The sequence below is a fragment of the Argentina silus genome (assembly GCF_951799395.1).
Source record: "Argentina silus genome assembly, chromosome: 7".
Lineage (NCBI taxonomy): Eukaryota > Metazoa > Chordata > Actinopteri > Argentiniformes > Argentinidae > Argentina > Argentina silus.
In genome coordinates this window covers 15,944,904-15,970,961 of record NC_139661.1, presented here as the reverse complement: position 1 = coordinate 15,970,961, position 26,058 = coordinate 15,944,904, and the positions used below count along the sequence as shown (strand labels likewise).

The following is a 26,058-nucleotide window of genomic DNA, read 5'->3' as shown; positions in this document are numbered from 1 at the left end:
AGCTCACCACAGCAGATATTGAACCTCTGCAGCGTCAGTCATCACAAACTAGTCAACCATCAAATAAGCCTGGCCAAAATCCACCTCAGACTGAATCAGGAGGACTGTTTTCTGGGCTGTTTAACAAGCATACAGCCACAACAGAGGAGCAGACATCAAATATTCAAACTCAACAACCAGAGGAGCAACAACAGCAAATACGTCCAGGTGGTAATAAACCTGGACAAGGAAGACCCCAGATTCAGCGGGCCAAACAGGTGGTGGAGCACCAGTCCTCTCAGGATGGTGGGTCAGACAAAGAAACAAAACCCCCTGAAAAGAAAGGTTTTCTCTCTAGACGTTTTGGTGGAACAGATGAGGCGCCAAAGTCCAAGGCACAGGAAACACCCATGTCCCCACCTGCGAAGGATGAACCAAATACTAGCACTAGTGGCAGCTCACCTGGTTTGCTTTCCAGTATTTTTAAGTCAGGGACTAATGACAGCAGCACCCCAAGCACTGGGAAGGAAACAGAAAATAGTTTTTTTGACCGTTTACTTCATAAGCAAAACAAAGATGAAGTCCCCTGCAGTGCTCCCTCAACCAGCGCAACAAGTGTGCACACAAACACTGCTAGTGTTCATCCTAGTCAGGCGACTCAACATTCACACAGTATGCAGAATCCTACTATACCCTCCACCCAGCATTACCTTGAGGAGGTAAACCGCCTGTTGTATGGCACAGCAGAACAATATGGTTACCAGGAGCTACTGTATAGCTTTGCAGAGCATGGTGTTATTCCTCCAGAGCTCTATGAGCATCAATGTCTCATAGAGGCCCTCCTTTGGCAACAGCTCAATGACTATGCTCTGGCTGAAGCGCTAGCCACTGAACTTCAAGAATGTTACCAGGCAGGGCAAGGGTATATACAGCCAACAAATGGAGAGTCGTCCTTGGAAACCTATGGGTGGTGGAACCCAAAAGACATGAACACCAGTCAGTTCCACATCCCCTCACATCCTTGGAGAGACATGACCGACCAAACTGGCTTTTCTGAACCTGAGGAAGAGGATCTTGTGTTGTTTGACATGACTAGCAGGAACAAGAAGCCCTGGAACAGTTTGAATGACCTTAGCAATGAAGATGGGATCGGGAACAAAACACCCTGGATTGTTAAAGCCATGAATCTATGCAAAGAAAAGAAAAAAGAAAAGCTCCATCGGTGCCAATCACTTACTGAAAGCAGTACCCATGAAATCAGCAACGTAGTTAATACAAATGGAATTGACAGTGCCTCACCAGCAAGTAAAGAGTTTGATCGGAAATTAGCGACTGATTTTTTCAAACGACTTGCAGTTAAAAAGGGTCCAGTGGATTTGACCCATGGTGCTATGGACTTAAGCAGTTCTGCAGGAATAAAAAAAGATACAGATACAGAAGATATTTTGTCAGAGGACTCTGAATGGTACGAGCAGTGGCTCTCTCTGTTGGAGCAAGGCATGTGGTGGCCAGCAGAGACAGGGGACTGTGGATATTATGTTTATACAGATGAAGAGTTCATTTACTCTCTATTGACTGACAGAGCTGGTAAGCACCTTTATGCTTGTTCTGCACCAGAGGATGAACATGTACAAGCCTTAGGGCAAATCACTGAAAACATTGCTAAAATGTTAAAGCATAAAGAAAAAGATAAAGTCATCCTCTGTGGCTTTAAGATTCCTCTCTTTGATGAGAATGATATCCACTGGCATCTTGGTCAGCAACAGACAGAATCTCAGCTCTTGAATGCTCCTGTGAACCTCACATCTGCCTTCCAAAAAGGGGATAAGATAATGAATATGAACCTGGAAAGTTTCTCTCAGATGTTCCAGGAGTCCATAGTATCTCAGACAGAGCAGCCTGTAGACTTTTCTGCATGTACCCTTAAAAAGGTCAACATTGATACAGAACAATCTGGTTTTTATTCTCATGAGGAGCCATTAGAGGCTGCTGATCTCACTTTAAATACACTGAAGAGTAATCAGGGAGGAGGAGGACCCTATTGGAAAAATCAGGGAATAAAAGAGATCTCCACACCCTCCTATAACACCTTTAACACACCTCCAAATTATCAAAGGAATTATGGACAACATCCCTCTCTAAACAGCCGTTCTCCAGTTCCTGAAATTAAGATAGGGCCTGCAGATGAAACGTATGTCGACCAGCTTAAACAGAAGACATCGTCCATGTGTTCAGCTGTTGGGGAGTTAGTTAGCAGGTCTCCTGATTCTAATATAAACAAAGTAACTACATCATCAAACTCAACTACAAATTCTAGTAGGATTCCAGTGGCTTCCACTGCTGCTAGAATGCTCCCTGAACCTCCCTCAGCCCCTGGATCACTACCAGCAGGCAGAAGACTTCCTGTCACTCCAGTAGCTGATAAAACACCTACACAGCCCCCTACTCAGGAGTTGACTTCCTTTGACCAACAGGCAAAGGGTATGCTCTCCTATGGCTTACAGAGTTTGAAATCAAAAATTGTGAAAGAGGATACTCCAAGTAGTGTAGCTCAGTCCACAGGGCAACAGGTTTCAAAGCCAGCCACCACAGCCTCTGGACGAATATTACCCACGCACCCCACTGCAGCTGTAGGTTCCCTATCAGTTTCATCACCACAGAGGCCACAACTTGCAAGACAACCCTCCCAGTCACGTGATTCCACACCAATAAAGCAGGCAAACAGAACAACCCCTGCCATAGGGATGAATCCAACCCAACCTGCTGGATATGGACCCACGTCTTTAAGTACTGCCAACACTGCTAATGTGGAGGGCGGCCAGAAATCTCCCTCACCAGATCAACAACAAACTCTGAAATCAGCTCAGTCACCCATACCACAATTACATATAATGAAAGATAATGCAAGTTTAGCATGTGGTAATATGTCCCTTTATCGCAGCAAACCAGCAGACTCTCAATTAAGCAACAGGGCCCTGGACTTTTCTACAACCATATCTAAAGGAGACACAGGCATAAAACAGGGGGATACATTAAAGAAAATGGAAAGATCCGCTCAATTGCATAAAGAGAAGGTTGTTGATTTCACAAAGTACAAGTTAAAGAGAGTTACGGAGAACGAGGCAACTACCACTGAGCAGAAACCAGTTGGAGCTGTTAATTTGACTAAAGAGATTGAGCAGGAGGAGGAGCCTGAATGGACTATTGCTGAAATTGTGGATGAATCTCCCTCCCAAAGGGTATCAAGAGTTCCTCAGCCCTCTCCCAGATACACTGGACCACACTATACACCAATGAGAAGATCACCCAGCCCAGATGTTAGGGCTGAAACTACACCAACGACAAGGTCACCCAGCCCAAATATTAGGGTTGAAACTACACCAGCAGTAAGATCACCCAGCCCAAATACTAGGGTTGAAACTACACCAGCAGTAAGATTACCCAGCCCAAATATTAGGGTTGATTCTACACCAGCGAGAACATTACCCAGCCCAAATATCAGGATTGATTCTACACCAGCGAGAACATTACCCAGCCCAAATATCAGGGTTGATTCTACACCAGCGAGAACATTACCCAGCCCAAATATCAGGGTTGATTCTACATCAGCGAGAACATTACCCAGCCCAAATATCAGGATTGATTCTACACCAGCGAGAACATTACCCAGCCCAAATATCAGGGTTGATTCTACACCAGCGAGAACATTACCCAGCCCAAATATCAGGGTTGATTCTACATCAGCGAGAACATTACCCAGCCCAAATATCAGGGTTGATTCTACACCAGCGAGAACATTACCCAGCCCAAATATCAGGGTTGATTCTACACCAGCGAGAACATTACCCAGCCCAAATATTAGGGTTGATTCTACACCAATGACAAGATCACAGAGCCCAAATGTTAGGGTTGATTCTACACCAGCGAGAAGATTACCCAGCCCAAATATTAGGGTTGAAACTACACCAGTGAGACCAGAAATAAAAGTTGGGTATGAATCTCTCTCTATGTCCAGCCAAAGACCTCAACTAGTCAGGCGAACATCAACTCAGACGTACCATACTGACAGCAAACCAGCAAACTCTTTCAGAGGTGCAATGGACATGTCCTCAAAACCATCTCCAAAGCCCTCTGTTACATTACCTTCAGTGCCATCAGAGAATATGAATAATGAGGGATTGTCATTGGTCAGGAAAAGACCCTCAATTGATGATTCAAAGTTTACCCGTCAGGGATCTCTTGACCTGACTGTGAATGTTGAATCCTCAGAAATGCAGGGACATGAGCCTCCACAATGCAATTCCCCATCTATTGTTCAACAGAGGAGAGTGTCTTGTCCCCCAATGGTAAGCCCTATTGTGAGGCAAGAGATCCATGTTGACTGTAAGAGGGTACTCTTTGCACAGGAATTATCTTCTTCAAATCAGTCCATTGGATCCAGGCAAGCATCTCCACAACCTTATCATAAGGCTTCAGCGCCAGCTAACTCAGTCACAGCCACATTGGATATGTCATCAAAACCACCCACCCAGACGTCTCCTAATTTATCTGAGGTGCCATCAAAGAATGTTAATACTGAGGCAATGTCATTATTAAAGAGAAGAACATCAACTGATGATTCTTCAAAGGAGAGGTTTAGCCGTAATGGATCTCTTGACCTGACCGTGAAAGTTGAATCCTCTGAAATAGAGGGACAGCAACCCCTACATTTATATTCTCCATCCGTTATTCAGCAACAAACTGCTTCCACAGTGGTAGGCCCTGCTTTGAGGCAGCAGATGGATGTTGACTACAAGAGGGCAGTGTTTTCAGAGGAATTATCTATTTCAAATCAGTCCATTGCATACAGGCCAACATCTGCACAGTCTAATCAAAATGCTTCAGCTCCAGCTAACTCAATCACAGCCACGTTGGATATGTCACCAAAACCAAGCTCCCAGCCATCTCAAATCATAGCTCATATTCCACCAGAGAATGACACTGGGGCAATGTCATTATTAAAGAGAAGAACATCAACTGATGATTCTTCAAAGGAGAGATTTAGCCGTAATGAATCTCTTGACCTGACTGTGAAAGTTGAATCCTCTGAAATGGAGGGACAGCAACCGCTACAATTACATTCCCCATCCATAATTCAGCAACAAACTGTGACTGGTCCTAAGCAGCAGATGCATGTTGACCATAAGAGGGCAGTCTTTGCGCAGGAACGTCCCTCAATCCAGTCCAGTGGGTCCATGCAAACTAGGCAACCATCTCTGGATGCCACTGCACCGGCCAACTCAATCACAGCAACATTGGATATGTCCTCTAAAACCAAATCATTAGAGAAGCCCTCCACTGAAGAAACAGTAGAGAGGTCGTCCACTGAAGCAATACCACTTGTAAGGAGCAAGCCAAGTGCTCGTGAGATTGCAAGGAATGATTCGATTGGCGTCTCACTAGTGGTGGATCTCCCCTCAGAAGAGAGCCTTGTTAATGATGCACAATTGGGAGGGCAGACCAAAACACTTCCACAATGGGATGTGAGCAGCAGGGTAGACCAAACTGACCCTGTTATACAGCAGCAAACCCCTCCCCACAACATGGCTAGTGTCCACGCCAGGAAATCCTCTCTATCAAACCAATCCACCTTAACTATGTCGCCCTCTCTTCAAGCATGTCAGACAGCATCAGCCCCAGCAAACGCTGTCAAAGCAACATTGGATATGTCTCCCAAACTATCCACAATGCCATATCAGATGTCATCTGAAGAAAATGAGTTTAACAAGACTGGAGTTATTTCACTGGTTAGGACCAAACCTACAGCTAGAGAGCTCGCCAGAGAAGACTCTGTGGGTGTTCCGTTAATAGTGGAGCAGCCTAGTCCCAATGAACAAACATATCAAAAGCAGCCTCAAACACAACAGTCATTACATAGAGCTGGATCCCCAAGTCCTGTTATAGGGCAAACAATCCCTGTCTTTGTCCCAGTGCTGCCTAGGGAACCTTCTCAGCGACCTTATCAGACAGCCTCAGCTCCAGCAAACTCCATAAAAATAACATTAGATATGTCTCCAACACCAAACCTGAGGGCACAACCTGAGAGAGAGAGGATGACAGAGTTTAATGATTCAGATGCAATGTCACTGGTGAAGGAAAAGCCTATGGCCACTGCACTGGGTGGGAAAAAGTCTGTTGGTGTTTCGTTGATTGTAGAACCACCTGCCCCTCAAGAGCAGCCTACTAGGCCACCTCAAGTCCCGGCTAAAAGCCAAGAGCCCCGTGTTGAGCTTCATCAACCAGCCTCAGCACCAGCAAATGCTGTTACAGGCTCTTTGGATATGTCACCCAAACTACTGCATAAATCCGCTGAAATTCACATTGAGCCCTCATCGACTGGACCTGTGCCACTGGTGAAAACCAGACAAACTATTAATAGGAAAGAGTCAGTTGGTGTTCCTTTGATTGTGGAACCACCTCCCCAGGAGCAACAACCTCGAAAACAAGTATTGACACACCACCAGGAAATTCCATCCATGAATGGGCTTCATACAACTGAGCCTCTGCGTCAGCAGATCCCTATTTATCACACCAATGGAGTCTTCTCAGCCTCAAGGCAGCCATACGAAGAAACACAATCTCACAATACACCTATGGACTTTTCACCAAAACAGAGCCCCAAACCACCCCAAATAGCCAGTCGCGACACTGAATTGCAGGATGGGACACCTATGGATTTCACTAATGCCAATGTGAAGAAAGAACAGTTCGAGAGAAGACATGTTGGAAATGTATCTGGAAATAAATCACTTCAGGGGATTGTTGATCTGACGGTAGAGATTCAAGAGGACAGACATATCATCAGAACTGAGGAAGGAGTGAAGGATCTCTCCTCTCGAAGAGGCTCCTCCCCCTCAGTGTATAATGAATATGATTATCTTCAACAGTCTCTGTCCTCAGCTTCTCATATCGAAGTCAGACAAGACATGTCGGTTTCTCCCTCTCAGAAACCATCGCTGTCCAAACAATCTTCTATTGCCCAACAGCCATATGTGCAACCCAGCATGCAATACAGAAGGGGATCTATAGAACCATCAGAAATGGATTATTCATTATATAGTGCTTCAACTCCTCATAGTCGTTTAATTCAAAAACACATGGAGCCACCTACACCCCCTGCTCCTCAGGTCCCTCAGGACAGAAGGGCATCTCTTACTTTCACACCAGACAGTGCTTATCATCATATGAGTGGTTCACATGTGATTCAGAACAAACAACCTGAACCACTTCCTCGAACACCACCTCAGTTTGTAACTCAAACAGCAGTCCCACAACAACCGCAACAGCAATATGACAGGAGTGTTTACATGGATAGACCTCAGGCAATGACACCTATGTTACAACAGCAACCTGTACATGCTCCACTTGATGTATCCTCCAGACCGAAAATTCTTATCAAACAGCCAACAATTGGTAGCTATGGTAAGGATAGCCCACTTGAGAATGGAGCAATGACTAATTATGGGCAGCCTTTAATATACGGGCCCCAAATTGTTCCTCCACCTATTAACAGTACACAGGAAATACAGGGGAGTGCACCACCTACAAGTCCAAGGATAATAGCGGAACCTGTGAATGTCTCAATATCAAGTCCACAAGCAGTTACCATCCAGCTAAAATCATCAACTATACCTCCAACCACTTTAGCCTCTCACTCTAAATCCACCACCCCACACAGTCCCTCACCTACAGCACCAGGGTTGACAGGATTACAGGAAAGGGGCTCCACGGTTGTTGTTCCAAGCCCTCAGGTGCCTCCTAGTCAGACACCAGCAGTTTCCTCCACCTCATCAGTCAAACATTTGATCTCGATGTACAATTGCTCAGCTCCTCAACCACCAATGTTGTCAACAGAAAGCGCTGTCACAACTTTGCCTGATGAGCCTCTTCAGAGAACAACACCTGGCATGCTATCTGTTTCTACGTCCATTGAGTCCATGTCCCCGGTGACTCCTTCAACACAGCACACTTACAGTACTGTAGCACATGCAGGGTATTTCCCAGCAAGTTCTCCAACTGTAGAAATGCAAGGAAAAATCAGTGTGAGCCCTGAACCCACCATAACACAAGTGGCATCAAAGCCATATACCTTGCCTTCATCATCTGTCAGAGTTCTACCAGATGTGGTCTATGAATTAACTAAGTCAGGTTCACAGGTGTCACCCAGTGAATTCCCTGCTGCCTCTCCAACCATAGAAAAAGATGCACTCAGTGGAGCCCTGCCACATACAACCCAAGTAGGAGCTACACTTGCTGAAGCCTCACAATCTGAATCTACTATGAAAGATCTTCCTTTGACCTCCCAGCCAGGGTCAACTCCAGCTACGTCTCCCACATTTGATAAAGGGATAGCGTCAATGTTAAATAGCACCAGCCCTCAGCCATCTCCAATCTCAACCCCTGCTGTCTCTCCTTCCAGTGACACTCCAACTAAAGGATTTCTCTCCATGTCTATTGCACCAGCCTCTCAGCCTTATACAATACAGGCGGGTGTAACACCAGCTCTAAGCCCATCCAGTGAAACACCAGACAAAGGAATGTCTTTAATATTAACGGAAGCAAGCCCTCAGTCTGTCTCGTTCGAGGCTGAAACAGCTTATAATGCTACGTCACCAGCTACGTCTCCAATTAAAGAATTGACTCGCTCGCTGTCAATGTATGGACAAACAAGTCCTCAAATGTCCCCTGAGCAGACTCCTGCAGCATCTCCAACCACTGAAATGCCACCTAAATATATTGTCTCTATGCTCAGTGGATCTAGGTCAGAGCCCGCCCAACCACTGTCACCAGTATCCAGTCCCACAGAAACTACACATACAGAGATTTCATCAGAGGTCGATGCTTCACCTCAGGCAGTTTTTGGTGTGGAAGACAGTGAAGTAACTACATCCATAGAGACTCAAGCAGTCAAAAGTATATCCACTGAAGTTGCTGAAGACACTGAAGAAGAGGAGATACCGGTTCGCCGTTTATCTCTCCCCAAATATACACAGGGACATCCATCTGATAGTGAAATAGATTTGACTGAGCTTCGCCGTCAAGGGAAGTTAATACCTGATATAATGGTCTCAACTGCAAGTACACCAGAGGAAGAAACTTTTGGTGAACAACATGCCCTGTTGTCAAGTGAGCCCACTACACAGGAGAAAGAGACCCCAGAGGTGAGTGTTCCTGAGAATGCTACCCCCAATGAGGCGGCCCTCACTGCAGGTCAGGACTCCTGTGAGGTCATTGAGAGCTCTGTCTTACCACAGGATGAAATGACAATTGAAACCGTCCAATCGAAGGAGCCCAAATCGCTACCTTCAGAGGAGATACAAATTCTACCATCAGAGGAGCCCACACAGAAGGATGAACAGAAATATTTGATTAATGAAGTAACACCCTCAGAGGCAACAGAGGTTATTGAAGTTAAAGGTGAGGTTTTAGCAACCAGTGATCCTCCAGCTGCCAGTCCTGAGGCCACCAAAGGGAAAGCTCCTGAGGTTGCTCCACCAGAGGCTGAAGCCCCCAAAGAACAGCCAGGGAAAGGTATATTCTCAATGTTTGGTGGCCCCAGTGCCAGTGATTCACAGGGTGGATCATCAATACTCGGAGGCATTCTCCCTGCCTCTTCTCCCAATAAAGAAACCCCTGGAGCTGGTTTGTTTTCAATGTTTGGTGGGTCAAGTGCTCCGCCGAGACCTAGAGGCCCAGCACCACCAGCATCTGCCCAAAAAGAGCCGGCAGGCAAGGGGTTATTCTCCATGTTTGGTGGACCTGCTGCCCAGCCCCCACCAGGCCCAAGAGGTCCCACGACTGGGACTATGCCACCAAGAGGTCCTCCACCCAAAGAGCCTCCGGGTAAAGGGCTATTTTCCATGTTTGGTGGGCCTGCTCCTCAGCAGCCACCCAGCCCAAGGGGCCCTCCTGGTGGTGGGGCCCAGCCAAGACCCCCTGCCCCTGCAGCTGGGGGATCTATTTTTGGTGGTATGTCCATGTTTGGGGGCCCTAGTGCTCAGCCTCCATCTGGTGCCAGAGGCCCAGTGCCAGCAGCAGCAGCTGCAATCAAAGAGCCTCCAGGAAAAGGACTGTTTTCGATGTTTGGAGGACCGAGCCAACAGCCTCCTCCCAACCAGGCCCAATTAGGGGCACAGCCAGAGGCCCCCAAACCACCTGAGCCAGAGGGTATATTTAAAGTCCCCTCCATGATTTCACTTGGTGGAGGTCCTGATCAGAATAAACCTAAAATTAGTGGCTTTGGAATCCTTGGCATGTCATTCATGGAGGATAAAAAGCCTGATGAACCCAAGCCTCAAGAGGTTGCTATTATAAAGGAAGAGATTTCCCCAGAGCAGGCACCGTCCTCAGAGGTAAAAGATATAATTGATGAAACTTTGGCTCAAAAGGACCAACACATTGAGGGACAGGCTCTGGAAAATCTACCCTCTGAGACTATGTCTGCAGTTTCAGAGATTCAAAACTCCTCTCTGCAGGATATTACACAAACCACTGTAACTGATGGAGATATCAATAAAGATGTAGTTCCATCAATAGATTCAGAGGTGGAGGCTTCACCCAAAGCAGATGAACTTCCCGAGCACCTTTCAGCACCAGCTGAATCTACAGACACTGAAAAGTCTTTATCTACAGACACTGAAAAATCTATATACACAGACACTGAAACATCAATATACACAGCTGTTGTCACTGAAACTGAGAAACAAATGGATTTAACTGAACTTATAAAATCTGAAATATTAGTGGAACCCCAGGAACCAGTGGAAACAGAGAAAATAGTTGAAACAGAGAAAATAGCTGAATCTGAGAAAACAGATTTTGAAAAGCCAGTGGAATGTGATATATCTGTAGTTTCAATGGATACAACAATTGAAACAGAGAAGGGTGATATGGAACCTGTTAGGACTGGTTTGGAATCTGAAGTTGACACTGCTGTCATATCAGAGCAGCCTGAAGAATCATTCAAAGATCCTGTGGTTATAACTACAGATACAGAGAGAGCCACTGCTGATATGGACAAAACTGTGGAATCAGAGAATGCTGTGGTGAAATCAGAAAAGGCTGAATTAGAATCAGAGAAATCCACCACAGATGCAGAAAAATCGATTGACGAATCAGAGAAGGCTGAATTAGAATCTGAGAAATCAACCACAGATGCAGAGAAATTGATGGAGGAATCAGAGAAGGCTGAATTAGAATCTGAGAAATTAACCATAGATGTAGAAAAATCGATAGAGGAATCAGAGAAGGCAGAATTAGAATCTGAGAAATCAACCACAGATGCAGAGAAATCGCTAGAAGAATTAAAGAAGGCTGGATTTGAATCAGATGAAGCAACTGTAGAGGCAGAGAAGGCTATTGATGAGCCAGGTAAACCAGTGGAGACCGATAAATCTTTTATTGAGGAGAAAGGCCCTGATACTGTTCCTTCTCTGACTGAGGAGAAACCGGTTGAAATATGCCAACCTCTACCAATAACAGAGCAACCTCAGGTAACAGGCCCATGTCCTCCGATGGGACAGCAGTATCCTCCTGGTCCACTGCTGCAGCAGCAGCAGCCTGTACCAGGGATGGCAAGACCACCTGGTCCATCCCAAGGACAAATAATCGGAGGACCAAGGATGGGAGACCCAAGAATGGGAGGGCCAAGAATGGGGGACCCCAGGATGGGAGGGCCAAGAATGGGAGAGCCAAGAATGGGAGACCCCAGGATGGGAGGGCCAAGGATGGGGGGTCCTAGGATGGCTGGACCCAGAATGGGAGGACCCAGACCAGCAGGCCCACAAAGGGCCCCTGAACCAGCAGCATTTTCTGGCTTCATGTCTATGTTCTCTTCCCCAAGCGCCCCAAGCAAACCAGCATCCTCAAGCTTTTTCTCAGGCCCACAGACTTCATTTTTTGGGTCCTCACCTACTCCGCCCACTGCTAATCAGCCCCAGCAGAAAAGCTCTTTCTTTGGTCTGTCTACCAACCTGCCCACAGAGTCCCTCACCAGTGACCTGTTTGGTATGTTTAATAAAGGGCCAGAACCACCTAAACCAACAAAGACTCAACAGCAGCCCAGCGCACAGGCTGGACCCCCTGTTAAAGAGACGGTTACACCTGAGGATGCAGCAGGTAAGGAAGGTTCTGATATTGAAAAGACAGCTTTATCAGGAGAGGCAGACGCTAGACCTGAGATGACTGAAGAAGGATTAGCAAAAGAGGCAGACAGAACAGATCAGCCACATGCTGATGAATGTCTACCAACTGAGCCCACTGAGGAAGAGAAAGCTGCCAATTCTGAGGGAGACATAAAACATGAGGAGCCTGGCGATCTCACAGGAGAACCAGATTCATCAGGGCTTGATAAAGCTCCACCTCCAGCTGCAGAACCCACTGCTAAGGGCATGTTTGACATTCCCGGCCTATCTGCTCCTAGCTTCGGCTTAATGTCTGGAGCCTCTGAGGGCACATCATCTCTTGGGTCATTCTTCGGTTCTGCACCATCACCACCAACTGCAGCTACACCGCCACAGCTACCACAGCCAGATAGCAGCCTCTTCTCTGGTTTTAGAAACCTCTCAGCTGGTATATTCCAGGAGGAGAAGCCAGCTGGGAGGGAGGAACCTCCTTCTGCTGCGTCCATGCTTGGGAAGAAATTGGGCTTCCCATGGCAGCGCCCGGAATCCCCTCCACCAGTGGTTACCACTCAGCCCAAAGCTCAAGATGGCTGTGATGATGGATTCAGCGAACCAGAGGTCGACAAACGTTCCCCAGACTCTGATGCAACAGGAAGTGCAGATGCTAGTGACGCAGAAGAGCCAACTGACACGTCACAGAAAACCGGAAGCCAAGACAAGACAGGAAGCAGTGAGACACTTACACATTCAGGGATGCCATCAGAGGCAGTTTCCCTGTCAGAGAGTTTAGGGAAATCCCAGGTTCAGGTCACCCCTCCTGAGAAAGATAAGGGCAAAGACATCCCCTCTGAAAACCCCTCCAGTGGAGATCCCAACACAACACAACCAAAGGACATGCTTCTGAAGAAGGACCTTATGAAAAGGCTAGTGGGTGCATGATAAATGATCTTGAGTCATTTATTATGCATTGGTGTTATAGACAGTAGTAAGTAGCTAGATAGATACCCTTACTTTTAACCCTAACCCTTGTGTTTTTGTGTCATCTATGTGTGCACCTTTAAACATATCTGTAGCTTTCTTTTCCACGACCTTTTCTGTGTTCATAAATTAAGCTTTTTCATAAGTAACTTTCTAAGTCAATTTGTTGCATACGGTACAATTTTGTAACACCTTACAAGTTGCCCCTATTCATATGTTATAACTCTGTTATGACTGTAGTAAATATTGTATTAACATGTTGTTATATAGCAATAAGCTGATTATGAAATTTGGAGTAGAATAGTGTGTTATTACACAAGTGGAATAAATTACCTTTTTACACATGTGCAATAATAGACAGCTCCATTAGCATTGTCATATTTGTAAATAAAAGCCCTCTAAAGTAAACTATAATATTATAGCAAATACCAACATCATAGTCATAAGAAATTAACAAGATAAAATCACACCGTGAAAAGTGCTTGCAATATTCAGCAAATATATGGAGAAGCTATTTTGCACTTAGACTACCTCAGTAATGACTGCTCTGACAGTGATGGAAGTGCAATGCATAAAGAAGCCGATGGTCTTTATTTATTAGCTTTTCAGTGGTGGGGGGGGGGGTCCATATCCCCTCCCCCAGGGCTTTCTGAATTACTCTCCCAGCTCCAGCCAATTTATTTATGAATCGAGCCACGCTGAGATTTATGCAGGTGTGGTGGCGCACAACACAGTGGCGCGCTGGACACGGAAATAAAAGGAACACGGAGAAGTAATTTGGCCGCGGCCCAAAGCTGAGTAAATCATGCTGCTTAAGCCAGGGAGCCACTTCCCTCGTTAGCGCACCCACCCGCGTGACAGGGGGGAGGCGGCAGCTTGGTTTTCTTTTCTGTTTTTATTAGCCCCAGTTAGCGTAGATCAAAAGTGTGGATTGTTCACCAAGCTGCCGCTAGCTTTGCCTTACCATTACCTTGGAATGAGTTAGCTCTACGTGAGATTGTGTGTGTGTGTGTGTGTGTGTGTGTGTGTGTGTGTGTGTGTGTGTGTGTGTGTGCGTGTGTGTGTGTGCGTGTGTGTGTTGGCCATTATATAAAAGAAGAATGCTGTGTAGACTGCTCCCTGCTGTATAGATGTAGCATCCTTTAGTGAATGTAAACCCATCCCCCATGTGCTCTATTCAATCTGAATTAGGAATCTTAAGTGTGACGGCAATTAACACAGTCAAAAAAGCTGCTATCGAATTACCCTAGCAACGGCATCACACACAATATGCCTCGAAATGCTAAGTATCACCTTCTCATTGAAAACATCTACGAAAAACATGTCTATTCATTTGAAAAATATTCAATAGGAATTCTAATATGATATTAAGAAATATGTTTTAATGTGAATGGAGAAAACAAAATAAGAGTTATCAAGGTAGAGAAACTCCTGAATACTGCTATTAGATTAGTACTGAAAGCTGTAAAAAGCTAGCATACAGTGTCATCCCAGGTATGTGTTGGGAACTTCCAACTTGATATGGCTAACTTCCACCTGTAGAACCCTGCCCCAACAGCTGCACCTCCAGGTGATGACCCCCCTTGTCCTCCCTCCTGCAGCCCGGCCGACAGCAGCCGCTTTGGATCGTCAGGCAACCTGAGTCAGGCCAGCTCCCAGCTGAGCTCCGAGCCCGAGGAACGCCGAGACCCGGACGCCCCCCACACCTCCGGCCCTCGCCCCCCCCTGCTCCATGGCCACCAGCCCGACTGGGAGGAGGAAGACGGGGAGGAAGAGGAGGCTGAGAAGGAGCTGAGGCCCGTCCCAGAGCCAGGTTCCAACAAAGACCAGAAGGAGGCCATCGTTCTGCACACACCCCTGGACAACCTCGAGAAGACGACAGGGAAACAGACCAGGTATGTTTACCGTTTATTGTGAAAGATAATTTATTCTCAATGATTTACCTGACGAAATAAAGGTTTGATAAAGTGTAAGAGTTCTGAAATGTATGTCAAGATAGTTAATGGATCACTGTACAAATTGATGACCTTTAGTAGTGAATGTGAAACATACAGTACTGTAGACAGACCCAGAGGCTCAACCATGCTGTAAATTGATGTAATTCATATTCATATCAGTCCTTCTTTTGCAGATCTTTTTTCAATGTTTCTTGTCTGTCTCTCTATCTCTCTTTCTCTCTTTTAGTTTCTTTGAGGATGGACCTCCCCCTTGCTCTCCATCCAGAGTGCGTTGGCTGAAAGCCATCAACAAAGTGAGAGTTCGGTTGCTCGAGGTAGGATAACATCCATGATTGATGAATTTCTCTCTCACTCATGCGCTTTCTCTCTCTCTCTCTCTCTCTCTCTCTCTCTCTCTCTCTCTCTCTCTCACACACACACACACACACACTATCTTGCTCTCTCTCACTCTCTCTCTCTCTCTCTCTCTCACACAGACACACTATCTTGCTCTCTCTCACTCTCTCTCTCTTTCTCTCTCTCTCTCACATACTCTCTCTCTCACACACTCTCTCTCACTCTCTCTATCTCTCTTTCTCTCTCACACACTCTCTCTCACTCTCTCTATCTCTCTTTCTCTCTCTCTCTCACACTCTCTCTATCTCTCTCTCTCTCTCTCTCTCTCAATGATGTTTTAAATCCCTCTCCCTCTTTCTGCTGTGGGTTGGTTGAGTTTCACATCATGCCATGGTGATTTGTAGCCATTTTCCGGTGTCTAAGGATTTCTGCTTTGATCTGGGAATCCTCTTTTTCACCAGTTTAAAAGATGGGCTCACATATTGCAGCTCGCCAAAGTGGTCCTGGGATTCTATTGGCCACAGATAAAGCATTCCGAAATGAAGAGATCGGTTTGTCTGATTCAAACTAACAATGGTTTTGTGTTTGCTGGTTTTAGCTTTTACTTGTGCTTTGGTTGAGAATGTAGTTAGTTAGTTTTTCACTCTTGGATAAGAAGCATGACAAATTACAATCCTCCCAGTCAGAAACACATGGTTGATATTGAAAGACTTGCACGTCATTTCAACTTTGCAGACTGTGTTATTTTCTTTATGGAAATATTTCTAGTACTGTTATCTCTGACACCCCCCCACCTCCTTCCTTCCCTCCCTCCCTCCCTCCCTCCCTCCCTCCCTCCAACAAATGGTGCCCCCTCCCCCATCCCCTCCCCCATCCATCCCAATTCCACCTCAGAATACTCCAACAACACCAACATCAATATCTGCTAATGACTCTCTAGCAACAATGTCAATTCTGAGGCAACATCTTTTCACATTTCTGATCCCTTTGCTTTATTGATTAGCGACAGCAGTCTCTTGCTATACAGAGATCTCTTTGCATGTTTTCACTGTACATTATTCAGCTGGATATATTGAACTTGAGCAGTACAGACAAAGTGCTTGGAACAATGGCAGTCTGGCCTCCATGGATTTTACCCTGCAAGGCCTTGGCCAAAAGGAGATGCAGAATCCAGTCAAGGGCATGGAGGGAAAGAGGGGACACATATACCCCCACATGCACACACACATATGCAGGCAGGCAGGCAGGCAGGCAGGCAGGCAGGCAGGCAGGCAGGCACGCACGCACGCACGCACGCACACACACACACACACACACACACACACACACACACACACACACACACACACACACACACCCAACTGCACCACAATCAGTGAAGCTTTGATTACAGCCTGCTCTGATGTGAGCCACCAGATACTGTACCCCCAACCCCCTGCTCTTGCCTCATCCCCCTCTCCTCTTCTCTCCTCCCTTTCCTCGAGTCCTCACTGTGTGATTGGGTCTATCTATCCATCTCTGATTTTCTGCAAGCCCAGACCCGTCTCGAGGTCTACTCATTTTTCCCCTCAAGCCCTCTCCTTTATCCTAGTTAATTCACTTTAGTTCTTTAGTTAAATTAAAGGCTGTAGAAATGATTTTTTAATGAACACTTCTGTTGCCACTGATAATAGAATTGATAATACCATACTTGCAGTGAATACCTCAAAATTGTATTAGAATTATTAGAGCGTTCACTCTGAGGGTTGATGATGGTGATGATGATGATGATGATGGTCATGGCCCTGGGTGATCACCATTCACTGCACTCATGTCCCAAGTGTGATTAATAGTAGTTAGTAATAGTAGTTAAAGGACCATTCAGCTTGTGAGAGGCCTTATTCAGGAGGCCATGATGCTGTTGTAGTGAAGGGAGGGATATGTCAACGGAAGGACAAGATGACCTGAGGCGAAGACAGAAGGAGGAGAGCAGACATAGAAGGAATTAGACAAAAGAAAGAGCAGAGGACACTTGCTGTAAGTAGGGAGTTACATTTACATTACATTTACATTTCTGACTTTTATCCAAAGCGACTTACAACTAAAGTACATTTGTCTAAAGTAAGTGAATCATCTATACATCAGCCATCATAAGAAGAAAATATATGCTTGGACCAGGTGGTCCTCTGTGGCTAACAATGTTTAGGTTGTGGTTTTTTTTTTTTTTTTTTTACAGTAGAGGAACTGTACAGAGGGGTAAAGGGGGGTGAAGAGGTCTTTAGGAGGGGCGGTCAAGATGTAGCCTGAAGAGATGGGTCTTCAGTTATTGTACTGTATAGAGCCAGAGTGGTATATTAGAAGAGTGGCACCAATGAGCTTCAAATATTTCCATCTAGCTTCTTGGTTAAGCTTCCTGATTTACCCAATATGGATTTTTTACTGGACTAACAACCAGTTGCCTGGCGACATGCTCCGTTGGTATGACTTACAGGAACTATTTGATGTTGGCCAATAGAAAATGGCCTCCTTCATTGGCGCCACTCTTATAGAACAATCTGGTAGAGAGGTGTTCTGAGCCGATCAATGATGCTGCTAGTTCTAACAACAGCCCCGTTACCAGAGGAAGACAGTGTGTGAGAGAACAGTGAGGGACAGTGTGTCACCTCCCCCGTTCAGGAGATAGTGGGTGACACCACCACCCCCGCTCCTCTCTGCCCCTTCACCACTGATCTAAGAGAATAGAAAGGGTTGTCCCTAGCTGTGTATTAATAATAGATCATATTATACACAAGTCCTTTCATCTACACGGCCCAAAGAGAATTCCTGTACTCTAGCTATCAGAGATCAGAGATCAGTCCCCTCATTCACCACTGATAAGACAGAACACTCACCTGGGTGGTGCGCAGCAGCCATTTTGTGCCTTGATGGTCTGTAATGCTGCACATAGAGATTAACCCGATAGCTTCTCTGTGGAAGTTATCTGTTGACGGACAGCGGAAATGACAAGAGTCTGTCCGTGTCCGTTTCATATGTTTTGGCAGTTTTTTACAAAACATTTTTTTCCACTGTCACGCTCTCCACTTCCACCTAGCCTGTGGAGTGTCTCTCTCCCTCTCCCCTGTCTGTGTCTGTCTGTCTGTGTGTGTTTCTGTGTGTCTGTCTGTGTGTGTGTGTTTGTGTGTGTCTGTCTGTGTCTGTCTGTGTGTCTGTCTGTGTCTGTCTGTCTGTGTGTGTTTCTGTGTGTGTGTCTGTCTGTGTCTGTCTGTGTGTGTGTGTTTGTGTGTGGGCGTGGCTCCAGGCTCCAGCCATCCAGTTCATCTCATCATATCCACCTGCTCGAACTTCACACTTGCGATTCATCAGCTCATCAACTTGCAGTATTTAAACCCATCCACTCATCGCCAGACCGTTTGTTGTCTTTTCACATCCAGCCAGCCTGCCTGCCTGCCTGCCCTGCCTACCTGCCCAGTCTGCCTGTCTACTTGTCCTGCCTGCCCTGCCTGCCCTGTCTGCTTGCCCTGCTACCCTACCCTGCTTGCCATTCCACCCTGCTACACTGTTTTCCCCTATTCCCATATTAAAACCTGATTCTTTTATATACGTGTCCTGACTCTGTGTCCTGCGCTTGGGTTTCTTAGCTCTGACCGTAACATCCACAGCCTCTTCGTCCGTTTAGCCAATGAGAAACAAGGTTTTGAGTTTCTAGGTTGTATTGTTCAGTTGCTAGGTTGTTTAAAAATAATTCCACGGTTTAAATCGGATAGTGATTTCATACGTATATGTTTTAATCTGTTTTCTAATAATTTGGTGTGGCCCCGGTATTGAATGGATTGTTCCGTTGCTAGCTGGTGAGGAAACATCATGGATTGATCAGCTGCACATCAACAGGACTAGGCCTACACAAATGTAACAACCTCAAAACAAACTGTAGCTCAGGTTACGCTTAGGTTGTGGGTTTGTTTCCTGCTGGGACTATATATGCTGAAAAATGTATGCACTCACGGCAATGTCAGTCGCTTTGAATAAAAACATCAGCTAAATGGCATAGATATATATGCAAGAGGAAATGTATGAGGCTGAGCAACTGCTTTCGGTATTGCCAATGTGAGCAGTTAGTTTTTAGTGTTTAAAGATACATGGCAATGGATGATACAGCAGAGTAGCAAAGACGGAAAGAAGCGAGCCTATGAGCCCAAAGGACCCCCTCCTTTCCTCACCTTCTCACCTCTCCTCACCTCCACACCCTTTGGGAGGACCTACATGTATGTCAGCACCTCCACTGTCTCCGAGGGGACCCAAGACCTGTCAATCATTCACGGCTGAGCGTCTAACCCCTCCATTCAGTCAGTCCCCAGCTGGGACACAGCTGTCCCCTCCGGAGCTGACGGACCAAGCCGTGATTGCATGATTGGTGGGTAGGGGGTTCTGAGAATTGAGGGGCGACAGGTTGAAGGAGACAAGATGGAGATAGTGTGTGTATAAAGATGTGTCGTGACTATTAAACTGTGTGTGTGTGTGTGTGTGTGTGTGTGTGTGTGTGCGCGCGGGGGTGCGTGTGTGTGTGTGTCCATGAGTGTGTGAGAGCAGCCTCAGCTGGATAACCCAGCTGACAGCTTGAAAGCAGGCTGTTTCATAAGCTGTGTCTCAGCAGTTTGCATCTCTCAGTTCTATGGGAAGTCAACAAACACAAGCCATGCAAACAGGGAGTTGCTGTTCGCATGTGTTTTTTGTGTTTGTGTGCCTGTGTGTGTGTGTGTGTGTGTGTGTGTGTGTGTGTGTGTGTATGCGGCTACTTGCTCTATAGGCCTATGTGAATACAGTACGTGTTACTTGTGTTTCAGTGGATGTTCCTGAGCTTTGTGTAATGCATGTGTTTCCGTCCATGTGTTTGTGTATACGACTTACTGGATTTCTTGTGACTACTTACCTACATCTACTCATCTACTTATCTACTTATCGACAGTTGTGTCACATGCAACATTCTTTGCATATGTGACTTGTGTTTGTTGAATAATAGACGTCTAATATAATCCATCTAAAGCAATGTGGCAGTTTCCACATGGACAATATGTGTGTTGTGGTCTATGTTTGACGCAGGTCACAATGCAGTTTTTCCAGAAAGGCTAAAATAGGATTTTTGTCTCAACAACAAGTGATTTACCATGGCAACCAAGTCACATTACTATGGAAACACAACCTTGCTTTGTTATATGATTAAAGGTGCATCACCATTGGTGGTGGTGGTGGTGGTGGTGGTGGTGGTGGTGGTGTGTGTGTGTGTGTGTGTGTGTGTGTGTGTGTGTGTGTGTGTGTGTGTGTGCGTGCGTGCGTGCGTGCGTGCGTGCGTGCGTGCGTGCGTGCGTGCGTGTTGACTTGACCAGTTGCACTTTCAGGTGAATATGACCTCAGGCAACTAACATAAGCTTCTCTATGAATATATGCCCTCAAAAAAAACATACACCAACTTTCTTGTTTGTCCTAGATTTAGATGTTTTGGCGTCAAGTTCTTACATACTGTTAAACACCAATATAGTAAAAACAAAGAGATTATAGCAAAATATTGTGACACCAGTAGTGTATAAGTATAAGTGGTGACACCAGTTAGCAACAGCAAAGTTTTGGTTCAGTGTGCTGCATTTCATCAGAGGCTTACAGTACTTAGAAAGTGAGAAAGCCTTATCTGGACTGTGGAAGACAAGCCCCTTATTCTAGCTTGTAGTTTAAATCCTCTGTTTAGAATGTGTGTCAACAAACAGTGACTGTTCTCCCGCTGTGGTGAGAAAAGAAAAGAAACAAAAAGAAAGGGAGTTTTTAAACCAAAAAGAGGAGGACGAAAATCATAACAAAATCGTGACTCAAGTCTGTCAAATCTTTGCTGACAGTTATGCAAATCCAAAGCCGATTACAATCACTGGTTGTTGTGGTAACGACGGGTGTATTTTCTGATCGTACTGAGAGAGTTCAGATTTGCGGTTGAGAGACCCAGTGTTGAAGTTAATCAAGTCAAGATAAATTATAGGGGAGGATTGAGTAGGAGGGACGGAATAATGATTTTTAAAGGTCAAGTCAAGTCAAGTCAAGTCAAGTCAAGCTTTAATTATTTTAACAGTTTTATTTTTTAAAACAAACCCTCTTTTATCCCTCTCCCTCAGCTTTGTCTTGTTGATCAAGACATATTGTATTAATAAACTGTCCCTCTGCAGTACTGGTTGAGGAGATACACAGGGTGTGCAGACTTTTGTTTCAGCCCAGTGCTAACACACCTGGTTCTACCAGGGCTTGATGATTAGTTTGAGTATTGGATCAATTCAGTGTATTCATACTGGGCTGGAACAAAAAGGTTTCCCTGCTCTACACTTCCAGAAACGACACTGTTGGAGGATAGAGAAGGGACAGGTGAAGGGCTGCTGGGGAGAGAGGAACAGGGCCAGTAATGATGGAGGGATGGCAGAGGAAGGAAAAGGGTCAGTAGAGATGGAGGGATGGTAGAGAGAAGAGGAGTCAGAGAAGGATGGATGAGAGAGAGAGAGAGAGAGAGAGAGAGAGGATGGAGGGATCGTAGAGAGAAGAGGAGTCAGAGAAGGACAGATGAGAGAGAGAGAGAGAGAGAGAGAGGATGGAGGGATGGTAGAGAGAAGAGGAGTCAGGAGAGTCATTCGAGATGAAGGAATCACCGAGAGAGTCAGAGCAAATAAAAACTCCTTGCAAAAGTTTGCTCAAAGTGTTTGCTTGACCAAAAAACGATCTGGTCCTGCATAATTTTGCCTACAGAGACTGAATATCTCTAAAAAGTGAACTGAAATTTGTGACAGAACGGGAGCAATAAGAAGCCACCATTAGAGTTACAGACGAGGAGGAATCACCCAGAGATATTAGCCGTGACCTGAAAAGAGTGTGACGCTTTCTATTCTTCTTTAAGAGCCATGAGGAGAGCGTTCTCTCTGGGGACAGCTGTATTAGCATAGCCATTACTACTGGCTCTGACCGGACGCGGGGAGAACTGGGGAGGCAATCCTCATAATCACTCGCTCCAATGAACAAGAGAATCAAAGCCATTTTATGAGTCATACCATGAGTTTGTATGTTTTGTTGGGGAAGAGGAAGGAGGTTTGTGCAAGGCTAGGCCTTATTCAAATTTCTCCATTGTTTGATTTGGTCAAACTAGTAGAGCTAATAGACAGACTAGACACAAGTACATACATGCACGCGCACCCACACCCGCACCCGCACCCGCACCCACACCCACACCCGCACCCGCACCCACACCCACACCCACACCCACACCCACATCCACATCCACATCCAAACAAACAGTCTGTTATCTCTCTTACTAAAAGGTTTATCTTGTCCTCCGAGGCCCGTTGTGGTATGTGGAGGCAGACAACAAACCCCCTTCTGCGCTTTGTGTCCCCTCTCAGCCACCATCTGATCGATGTGTGCAAGCCAAGGTCACAGTGTGCAGGAGTGGAGAGCCTCTATTGTGATGGCTCATAGACTCACTGTGCAGTCAGCAGTGCTAACAATTTCACTAGCGTGTGTGTGTGTGTGTGAGAGAGAAAAAGAGAGAGAGAGAGAGAGAGAGAGAGAGAGAGAGAGAGAGAGAGAGAGAGAGATCTACCCTCACTTCTCACCAGGTGAATTATGGAAACCTACACACATACGTCCTTCGGGAGCTCTAGATGTATTGGAATGCATTGCACAATACAGTTTCAAGGATGCAGACATGTACAGTATAAGACAAAACATTAACCACACATAACCATTAGAACAGAATAGTTAATAGAATAGCATTAACCATGCATTATCTGTCTCTCTCTTGCATGTTCGCATGCACACGCACGGACACACACACACACACACACACACACACACACACACACACACACACACACACACACACACACACACACACATACAGACACACACACACACACACACACACACACACACACACACACACTCAAGAAACTGTTGTGTGTGTGTGTGTGTGTGCGTGTGCGTGTGCGTGTGCGTGTGTGTGTGTCAGTGACTGTGCCAACCGTGTCACAATGATCCTTAATTAGTGCTAAAATGGCCGTTTAACCAGTGGGAATACACTCTATTCATTGTCCCACAGGCCCAGACCTACCCATCACGTACAGACAGTTTCACTGTCAACAAACAAACACCCAGAACACCATACTATACTGAGGTGGGTTTCTATGCTGCCGTACTTTCAGATTCAAATGTCTGTGTGTAATAAACAGGAGAATTACATCATGCACACACACACACACGCACGCAAACATCATGAAAGAGAGAGTTGCCATGTGGACTGGGCAAGACCCAAGCAAACATGAAGGGGAGGAGAGGAGGAGCAACAGACATGTTGAAGGGCAAACTAGAAAGGGAGAGGAGAGTAGGATGAGATGAGGAGAAGGAGGAGAGGCAGGGGGACTGGGCAATCGGGGAAAGTAGGGAAGCTGCAGGAGGGATGGAAGCAGAGGAGAGTAGTGGAAGAGAGGAGAGGAGTTGGCTTGTCTTTGAGGGTCCAGGTGGGCCTCCAGGGCTATTGTTTGTTCTGTAAACCCCCAGAACCAAACAATAAAGAGTGCTGTATCGCAGAGGGCCGTCTGAAGTACAGTACTTTAAATGATGGTATATTGTGTAGATATAAAGACATCTGAGATTCAACAAGGTCATGAAAGAGAGCCAGCAGAGACAGAGAGTGCAAGAACAAAGGGAGAGAGGGTTCTAAATTGGAAGAGATGAAGGGAAAGGTAAAGGAAGCGGGGGGCAAATTGAAGGAGAGATGGGTTGAAGGAGGAGTAGAGAGAAAACCGCTCATTATAGATGGAGAGAAGAAATTAGTGGAAGAATGAAGAGATGAGTGTGATGAGTTAGTAGGGAATGGATGCAGAGAGGGAGAGTGACGGGGGCGAGAGAGAAGAAGGACAGATGAAGGGCTGCTGAAGAACAGGGCCAGGAGAGATGGAGGGATGGTAGAGGGAGGAAGAGGGTAAGTAGAGATGGAGGGATGGTGGAGAGAGGAGTCAGAGAAGGACGGATGAGAGAGAGAGAGAGAAGATGGAGAGAGAGAGAGAGAGAGATGAAGAGAGGACGGAGGGATGGCAGAGAGAAGAGAGTCAGGAAAGATGATAGAGAGGTAGAGTCAGCAGGGAGAAGAAAGAAGGGAGAAGCTGCGAGAGAGAAGCAGGAGCAGGGAGAGGACATGACTCAGTTAGCGTTAGCCTAGCTTGCTGCTGGGAGCGTTGAGTGAGTGAGGACATGCTAACTCCATTCCCTTCAAGGGGATCAAAGGGGCCGCTGGCATGACATTGGCTGAAAGTCACCATGGAATTCATACCTCATACCGCCTGCGGGGTGTGTGTATGTGTGCGTACGTGTCTGTGTGTGTCTGTGTGTGTCTGTGTGTGTGTGTGTATGTGTGTGTGTGTGTATGTGTGTGTGTGTGTGTGTGTGTGCGTGTGTGTGCGTGTATGTGTGTGTGTGTGTGTCTGTGTGTGTGTGTGTATGTGTGTATGTGTGTGTGTGTGTGTGTGTGCGTGTGTGTGCGTGTATGTGTGTGTGTGTGTGTGTCTGTGTGTGTGTGTGTGTCTGTGTTTGTGTGTGTGTGTGCGTGTGTGAGTGCAGGGATCCTCATTTCAGCTCTCCAGGTCCCCTCCCAATTCAATCGTTTACTCTAATCAGATGTTTACTCTGCTTCAATCCCACCACGACGCTGAGCTCAAGTAAACGGTTCTGTATATTTGCCAGTGCAACCCTGGTGATTTGCTGTAGAACACACACACACACACACACACACACACACACACGCGCGCGTACGCGCACACGGACACACACACGCACACACACACACACACACACACAGAGGCGTTTTTTTTGTACACACCATTGGGCTGATTAACTTCACCTCACAGTAAGTCATTAACAAGACGTGTCCTAAAGGCACTCAATAGGCTCTGCTCGTAAGCATTGATAAAGTTGAAGAACGAGCAATAAGTAACATCTTGGTCCTCTAAGGGGGTTCATTACATCATGACATCATCTCTGAGGGAACCAGATGACTCTTACATGCTCCGAACAATCCAGTTATATGTTTCAATTAGTTATTACTGGATGAGCAATAATCAAATATGTTTCACTGTGAAAAGCAACTCAATTCCACTGTTATTTTCCCATGCCATCTATTGTAGCTTACAGTGGTCAGGGTGTTGGTTGATTATATGGCCCAGAAGAAATCCTCCGTAATTTGCATTTGTGTCCTACTGTATAGAGGGTGGATTTCCTTACATTGATGCTTTAGTTGATGCTTTTGTGTGTTTAGTGTACTGTAGATAACGAAACAAGAGACATTAATTATGAATATTGTGAATATTAAGTAGTGTACAGAATTGTCTTCTAATCAATCAAATCAATCAAATTAATCAAACTTTTATACTATACTAACTATTACACTAACTATTATATTGATTGTACTCCTAGAGCATTGTGGGACATTCAATACAGTTTCACAACAGATCATTCTGAAAGCCAGTGTGTACAATATTATTTCCTTAAAAAGGGTGAGAGACAGTGTTTAATAGTCTTATGCAAAGCATGAATGTGTTATGCATGCATTAGAAAATAGGAATTGGAGAGGGAGTGTGGGTGTTGGTGCTTGCTTG

At 45.8% G+C, this 26,058-nt stretch overlaps 1 protein-coding gene across 1 annotated transcript in view; it reads left to right on the top strand.

Moving 5' to 3' along the window:
- The window catches only part of LOC310807470 (protein unc-13 homolog B-like), a gene marked incomplete at its 5' end in the record, with an annotated part of 116,480 nt that overhangs the window by 36,579 nt on the left and 53,843 nt on the right, over positions 1-26,058 (top strand). Inside the window, 2 exons of the mRNA XM_083673966.1 lie at positions 14,720-15,013; positions 15,303-15,390. Of these exons, the coding sequence (XP_083530092.1) occupies positions 14,720-15,013; positions 15,303-15,390 (382 nt within the window). The remainder of the gene's footprint in view (positions 1-14,719; positions 15,014-15,302; positions 15,391-26,058) is intronic.